This window comes from Melanaphis sacchari, unplaced genomic scaffold (assembly GCF_002803265.2).
Source record: "Melanaphis sacchari strain LSU unplaced genomic scaffold, SCAv2.0 Contig1519_pilon_pilon, whole genome shotgun sequence".
NCBI classification, from domain to species: Eukaryota; Metazoa; Arthropoda; class Insecta; order Hemiptera; family Aphididae; genus Melanaphis; species Melanaphis sacchari.
This window is the reverse complement of record NW_020270664.1, coordinates 1-8,080: the sequence shown is the minus strand read 5'-3', so window position 1 is coordinate 8,080 and position 8,080 is coordinate 1. Positions and strand designations below refer to the sequence as shown.

The 8,080-nt window shown below is 32.6% G+C and overlaps 1 protein-coding gene across 1 annotated transcript; it reads right to left on the bottom strand.

The window, feature by feature from the left end:
- Window positions 1-4,093: 4,093 nt before the first annotated feature.
- On the bottom strand, window positions 4,094-7,748 carry LOC112591988. Its single transcript, XM_025335950.1, has 8 exons — window positions 7,727-7,748; window positions 7,481-7,666; window positions 7,153-7,250; window positions 6,316-6,563; window positions 5,630-6,259; window positions 5,367-5,461; window positions 4,174-5,222; window positions 4,094-4,111 (listed from the first exon to the last, which is right to left on the bottom strand). The coding sequence occupies exons 1-8, from the start codon at window positions 7,746-7,748 to the stop codon at window positions 4,094-4,096; spliced, it is 2,346 nt and encodes a 781-aa protein (XP_025191735.1).
- Between the last annotated feature and the right edge of the window lie 332 nt (window positions 7,749-8,080).

Genomic DNA, 8,080 nt, shown 5'->3' with positions numbered 1-8,080 from the left:
AAATCGAGCGTCAATGCATGTTACTACATCTAAATTTAAATGTTATATGTGTGAACAAAACCATGCGATATATCGATATCCAAAATTTATAGGTATCGGCGTCCGCGAACGACAAGTACAGGTAGACAAATTAGGCATTTGTGCAGTATGCCTAAGTCGACACTTGGGAGATAAATGTAAATTTGATGGCTGCAAAAAATGTGGGGAGAAGCATAATACGTTGCTTCATGATCAAAAGGCACCAGAAATAATTGCCGAAACGTCGATAAGTACACATGCTGCGCGTAGCGCCATAAAACAAATTTTGTTATCAACCGGCTGACAACTGCGATAATTAAAATTGAAGGTCGATCGAAATAAATATTTCACGCGCGCGCGTTGTTGGACTCAGGTTCTCAATGTAATTTTGTAACCAATGATTTAGCACAAAAATTACAATTGCCGCGCAAACGAGTGAAATTTTCTATTTCAGGTGTTAATAATTCAATGAGTCAAGCTCATTATTCAGTAAAAACTACTATTCATAGTAAAGATACGGCCTATAGCGGTGAATTCGAATTTCTAACTTTACATAAAATTACGACAACTTACCTATGCAAAGTTTTGACACGACAAAATTAGGTTTACCTAATTATATAAATTTGGCGGATCCGACGTACGCGATTCCCGGTAAAATAGACGTATTAATTGGTGCCGAATGTTCTTATGATATTTTACGTCCTGGAAAATATAAAGCTGCGGAAAATGGTATTATATATCAAGAAAGCGAATAAGGTTGGATTGCCGCCGGCCCCACACACAATTTAGCGCAAACCGCCGTAAAATCATTCGTCACGATGACTAAGTTGTTGGAAGACTGACGCGGTCCCGCGTAATATTCCGTTTGAATTCAAACGGCCTTTACGCGGAAAACCGCGGAACGACTTCTCTATCCAACCGCCAGCGACGACGGACGACGCCGACGCACGACAACGGCGTCGGAACGTCTTGACCGCCGATACCGCGAACCGGTCCGACGACCGGAGTTTTAGTTTTTTCCATACACCGTACGCGGTAACACCACGAGTGAGACCCCTCTCCATTGATTGTCACAGTAAAGTTTTGTACACCTGGACAATTTCACAGAATTGTCACTACCGACTATCTTGGTTTTCTTTAACACAAATTGTTTTGTTCGTTCACATCAATAAACCGGTGAAGACCGACTTTTACCGAAAAACGGAATTGTGTTATATATTTTTGCTACCTCAACACCCAACCATCCCATTCCACCTCCAGGTACGCATCAAGACAGCGCCAACCTGAATGAGCAGATAGCAAAATTTTGGCAAATTGATGATACCAGCAAAACACCACAGGATTACACCGATGAAGAAAAAGTATGTGTCGAGCATTTTAATCGAACAGTAAGACGAGATACAACGAAAAGATTCGTGGTAAAATTACCATTACGCGAAAATTACGATAAGCTGGGTGAGCCGAAAAGTACGGCACTTAAACGATTTTTGGCCTTGAAAAATCAATTCAAGAATAATACAAAATTACGTAGTGATTATATCGATTTTATGAACGAGTACATACAACTACGTTATATGTCAGAAATGTCATTACCGTCGGCGTCCGCGAAACTGAAACAAGTTAGTATATGCCTCACCATTCTGTCGTACGCGCCGACAGTACTACGAAGTTACTAGACGAAAACACGCGTAGTATTTGACGCGTCGTGTAAAACGGACTTGGGAACGAGTTTAAATGACATACTCGTAAAAGGCCCAGTAATTCAAGATGAACTTATTTGCATAATATCAAGATTTAGGACACACAAATACGCCATGTCAACGGACATTGAAAAAATGTATCGTCAGATATTAATAAGCGAAGAAAATAGGTCATTACAAACTATATTATGGCGATCACAACCCAGCGATAAATTAAAAGAGTATTGTTTAAATACGATAACGTACGGAACAACACCCGCGTCATATTTAGCCATCGCGTGTCTCGAAAAATTAGCGCATGAATGTGAAGAAAAGGCTCGTTGGCTTCTCGGGCGATTAATTCCGATTTTTATATGGACGATCTTTTAACGGGCGCCAACACGATTGCAGATGCTGTTAATTTAAGAAAGGAGGTGATAAACACTATGAACAGTGCTGGATTCATATTACGAAAATGGATATCTAATGAGCCCGCATTATTGACAAATATATCGAATAATAATGACGATCCAATGTTCATCCTAAATATAGACGGCACCGCGGTAAAGACGCTAGGATTGTACCGGGATCCTCGGATGGACGCTTATCAGTACAAAATTAGTAATCGCTATTATACTAACGACCTGGCGATGTCGAAAAGAAAAGTATTGTCTACCATTGCGACAATTTACGATCCATTAGGATTAATCGGTCCTGTAATCGTAACCGCAAAAATTCTAATGCAAAAGCTATGGCAACACAAATTAGAATGGGATGATGTATTGCTGGTGCAATTAAAGGAAGAATGGGGCAATTATCTTGAAGAGTTAACTGACATTGAAAATATAAAAATTCCACGAAGAATAATAGGCGTTGAGAATAATAATGAAATCGAAATGCACGGTTTTGCCGACGCGTCGATTTGCGCGTATGAGGCATGCATTTACTTAAAGGCTACGGACGAATACGGTAACTGCACAGCGCGGCTGATCACCGCGAAATCACGCGTAGCGCCCTTAAAGGTAGTATCGCTTGCCCGATTAGAGCTTTGCGCTGCCGTTTTATTAATACAGCTGGTAGAAAAGGTGATACCGAGTTTAAAAATAAAAATAAAAAATAAGTATTATTGGACCGACTTGACCATAGTATTAGCCTGGCTAAATTCACAATCGTCAAGGTGGAAAATGTTTGTGTCGCACAGAGTCGGTGTAATTCATAATTATTCGTCAGCCGATTAATGGAATCACGTCAAGTCACAAGACAATCCCGCTGATATTATATCACGTGGCTGCAGTCCTAATCAATTAAAACATAATGTTTTATGGTGGGAGGGTCCTGCGTGGATGAAAAAAGAAAAATCGGAATGGACAAAAAACACGTTCAATTGCAGAGACTTACGAAAAAAGGATGATCTAGAAGAAAGAAAAAATCAGATTGTCACTTTGGTCCAAACAGAAGAAACAAATTTAATTACGAAATATTTATCGTTAGCAAAATTATTAAAAATAACTGCATACGTATTACGTTGGAAACATCGCATCGTAAAGAGAGATAAAAATACTGCGATACAAAATATTACGTACGGACCTAATGCGGCCGCGATAATATCGGTCAATGAACTTGAGTACGCGCGAACAAAAATACATCAAATAGTACAATCGAAATTTTTCGCAAACGAAATAAAATGTTTAAAAAATGGTAAAGGTGTATCAAATAAAAGCAAGTTGTATTTATTAAATCCTTTTTTAGATCAAGATGAAATAATAAGAGTTGGTGGAAGATTAAATAATGCAAAAAATATGCAACGGGATAAAAAAAATCCGATAGTACTTCCAGCCAACACTCATTTCACAAAATTAGTATTTAGTCATGAACACATAAAATTACTTCATGCGGGACCACAAGCACTATTAGCATCCGTACGCGAAAAATATTGGCCGTTAGGTGGACGAAATGTTGCAAAAAAAACAGTGCATAAATGTATCTCGTGTTTTCGCACTAAGCCAGCCTATGGCGCCGAGACAGTATTAAAATAGTCGGGCAAACTTTCCATTATAGGCAATACATCCACCACGTACCCTCAAAAAAAATTTTTTACAAATGAATGGGGGGCAGAGCCCCCCATACCCCCCTTAATAATATTCCTCTATTTAAAACAACACACATTTTTATATAATTCTTTAAAAATTATTTAAATATATTATAAAAATTATTAATATAAGTACACATAACTTGAAACAGTTGTAATACCGTAATAATATAAATTATAAGTTACTAATAATTAACAATAGAATTTCGCAAATAAAATATTAGTAGTAGTAGTTATAAATTATAATATAATAAAAATATATAATTTTAACTTTTAAATAAATAATTTTTATTTATTTTAATGATAATCACAGTAAAGAGTAAAACTTAAAACAAATTAACAAAAAATAATTAGATTATTTTAGTATTTTAATTTTTTATTTAAAACTGTAGATTTTGTAGCAAAGTTATCTATTATTGTTTCTGAATCTAACTGTATATCAGCTTCACAGGTGATACGCATAAGATCTTCCAATCTATCTTCCCCCATTGTGCTTCTTAAACGAGTTTTTATTAATTTTAATTTGGAAAAAGATCTCTCTGGGGAACAGCTTGATACTAGAATAGTCACTCCAATTTTTATAAGCATAAATAAACTTGGAAAAATAGATTTTAGACCAGCTTTACAGAAATCTTGAAAAACACACATTAAACTTGATGAATTTTGCCACCTTTTTAATTGTTCAGATGTAGTATTGTCACTGTTTGAATCGTTAGAGCTCAAACTTGAATTGTAATAATTTAAATTAGGATGCAAATACAATGGCAAAGTTTCATTAACAATTAAATCACAATTTATAAGCTGTTCATACTCCATACGTACATCTTCTAACTTTAATAATGTATGATATACCAAACAAACAGCCTTAAATGCATCTATAGGAATGCTTTTAGGGTTTTTTTTTAATTCTTTTATACGTTTGGTTGATAATAAAGCAAAATCTTTCATTACTTCAATAGTTTTATCAGTAAATCTTTGACTAATTTGTGTTTTAATAATATCTAATGCTAAAAAATAAGTATCTACCTTAAACTTTTGAATAGGATTTTGTTCAACTTCATCACTACATAATTCCCCGGCCATTTTTCTAACTTTATGTTTTCTTGTTGTCTGCAATGGCTCAAATTCCACATTCTCATATTTATCATCAAATTCTTTAGCTAATATCAAAATATTTTCAAATGTTTCTTCAGTTCTCAGTGCCACTATGGACTTTTTAGCACTATTAACTAAATACATCGCTGCTAAAATATCTATGTCACGAGCTTGTAATGTACGGGTTAATGGTTCAAGTATTTCAAATATTTTTTTAAAACTAAGAGCTGTCATTAAAAACCTATAAGAAGTCAGGTAGTTAAGCAGTCCATTACAATCAGCACCAAGTTTGAAATCGGATCCTCCGTCTCTATTTCTTACTTCTTCTATCGTTTGATAAACTGCATCGTAAACATCAAGTACGGTATTGAAGGCATATGCATGTGACGTCCAACGAGTAGTGTTTACACGTTTCACTGATCTTATTTGTTGTTTTGGATAGAGTTCTTATTGTTTTTCTCTAAAAAAAGCTGATCGTGCTTTACTTCCAGTGATAAAAGTAAATATTTTTTCTAAATTTCCAAATAGATCCACTGCATTTGAACAAGATCCTACTGCCTGACTAGCTATTAGGTTTAACCTATGAGCAGAACACCAAATAAATAGGGCTTGAGGATTTTGTTCCAGTATTTTAGCTTAAAGCCCATTGTACTGTCCACTCATGTTTGCAGCACCATCATATTATAACTGACCCACTAAATTTGATTTCCAATCAAGATTATGATAATTAAAAACATTTTGAAATAACTCAGAAAGATGAACTCCGGTAGTGCATGGAGATTCTCTCAATGCTAATAATCTTTCCATAACTGTACCATTAGTTTCATTAACATACCTTATGATAAAAGAAACCTGTTCCTTACGGGATATATCAAAGGTAGAATCGAGTGAAACACTGAATATTCTTGATGAAATAATATCAGATTGAACAATTTGTGATATGTATTCTGAAACAGATTCAATTAAAATATTTTGGCGATCCCAGGAAATAAAAGATGTATTTTTACGACCTTTTAATTTAAGAGTTGAAACATGAGACGCAAGTGCCGGCGAATGTTCAGATAACAGAAGTACCAAGTCTTTGAAATTACCTTTGAGTTGATCAGTCCAGCGTTCTCTATGCCCTCTAAAAGGCAAACAATGGCGTCCCAAAAAGACTGTTATATCTATTAGTTGTTTCACAATTTCCCTATTAAGAGCTACACTTGATTTTCGGTTTACTTCTAAGGATGGAATTAAGGGTAAAACAGATTCCCTTAACCTCATTTTTAATGAAGCTTCAATATGAGCATTAGTTGTTTCATGGTTAACTATTGCAATGCCCATATTCTTCCAGTGAGAAAATCCAACTTTTACCCAAGCTTTAACGGTTTTTTTCCTAATAAAATACAGTCTAAACAAAATATCTTATTTAGCGATGGTGAATAAGTTAACCAGTTTCTTCTTGTTTTAGTTCCATCTGTATGAGTTCTGTAGTACCATTCTGCATGAAAATGCCGTCCATCTTTGTCTTTTAAAAATTCTTTATTTGGTATAACATCACAAGTTGGCTGACACGGTCCCCATTCTACAATCATACTTATAATTTCTGGTGTAAAATGCTTAATTTTTGTTAACAGGAAGGGATCATTTTTCCAAGTTGAGGCTGCTGATAATTCAAAAAAATCTTCAGAAGTATTCTCCTATAACAAATTTATTTATACCTTATAATTATTATGTTTACTTAAACAAATAACTACACAAAAAAAATTACTTAATTTTGAATTTAATAGTTTATACTTAATATTTTCCAAAGTAAAACATCACAATTATTATATAATTATAAATTCAATATACCTAAAACTTAAGTAAATGAGTAATACAAATTTATAAAAAATTCATTTTTATTTAAATTATTTAATAAAAAACTCATTAAATAACAAATAAAAACAGTTATTATCGTTTTATAAGAAAAATATAAAACTTAAATAAAAATAATTTTCCACCATTGATACAATATTGTGGTAGCTAGAATTCTAAAATGTTGGTTTAAAAATTGTTCAATTTCTCAGACATTTTAGAATATGTAATCAAAATTCAAGGTTGAAAAAATATTTCTAATAAGTCTTATACTAATCAGTTATCTTAAACAATCTACTTAATACTTACTACAATACTACCAATTTATTAAGTATTTATATAAATAATAAAAATAGTTATCAGTATCTATTTTTTTTTTTTTTTACTAGTCAAATAACAATATTGTTTTTAATCAAAAATATAATTGCTTACCTCCAAAAGATGTAATTGAGTAGATTCACAATTTTCCAAATACAATAGGTTATCCTTTTCTACACTTGTAGGGTCTTCATAAGCTTCAGGCGAATTTTCTGTCATTAATAGATTTAAAGAATTTATATAGTAAATTTAGTTGTAAAACAATAAATAAAAATTCCTTTTTAACACATGAAATGTACAACAAAAAATTATAATTAAAAACATGTATTTTTAATTGTAGCTTTTTGTATTTTTTTTAATAAATTGTAAATGTTTTATTTTAATTTGGTAAAATGCCAATACATTTTAAAATTATAAGTAGATAAATAATTTTTATAATTACCTGCAGTTGGAGTGTCAGTTAATAAAATCTCACTCATTGATGTCATATGAATCTGTTTATCAGAATCAGGATTTTCTGTTTTTCGGTCTTTTATATGAAAAAATGATTTAATATTGCCACATCGATCATTTTTAAATTTTTTGTTTGGTTTAGTTATTTTTGTCGAAAATAAAAGTTCACACTTAGCTAAATGGCAATTCCAATTTACTTTATTCAAATTATTTCTTAAACGATTACAAAAATTACATTTTTCACTTTCACTAGACATATTTGAATTAGCTATTGAACTCAAGTCTAAACCAAAACTATTAAGTAATTAATATTCAAATTAAATCACAGATTTCGCAATAAAAATTGACAATCCACAAAAAAAAAATCTTGTTTTGAATCATTAAAAGATAACACCAGAGATAAATAAAATAGGTAACAAATGTTCAATATTTAAAATCGTCCGACAATTTCTTTCTAATAACTATGAACTAAGAAAAGAAGGCTGAAGAGTACAACAATAATTGCGCCAATTGCGGTTATAACATAAAAGGCACACTGGACAGGGCGATACCCGTTTGCGTACATTTAACCTTTTTTGCGACTCGTTTG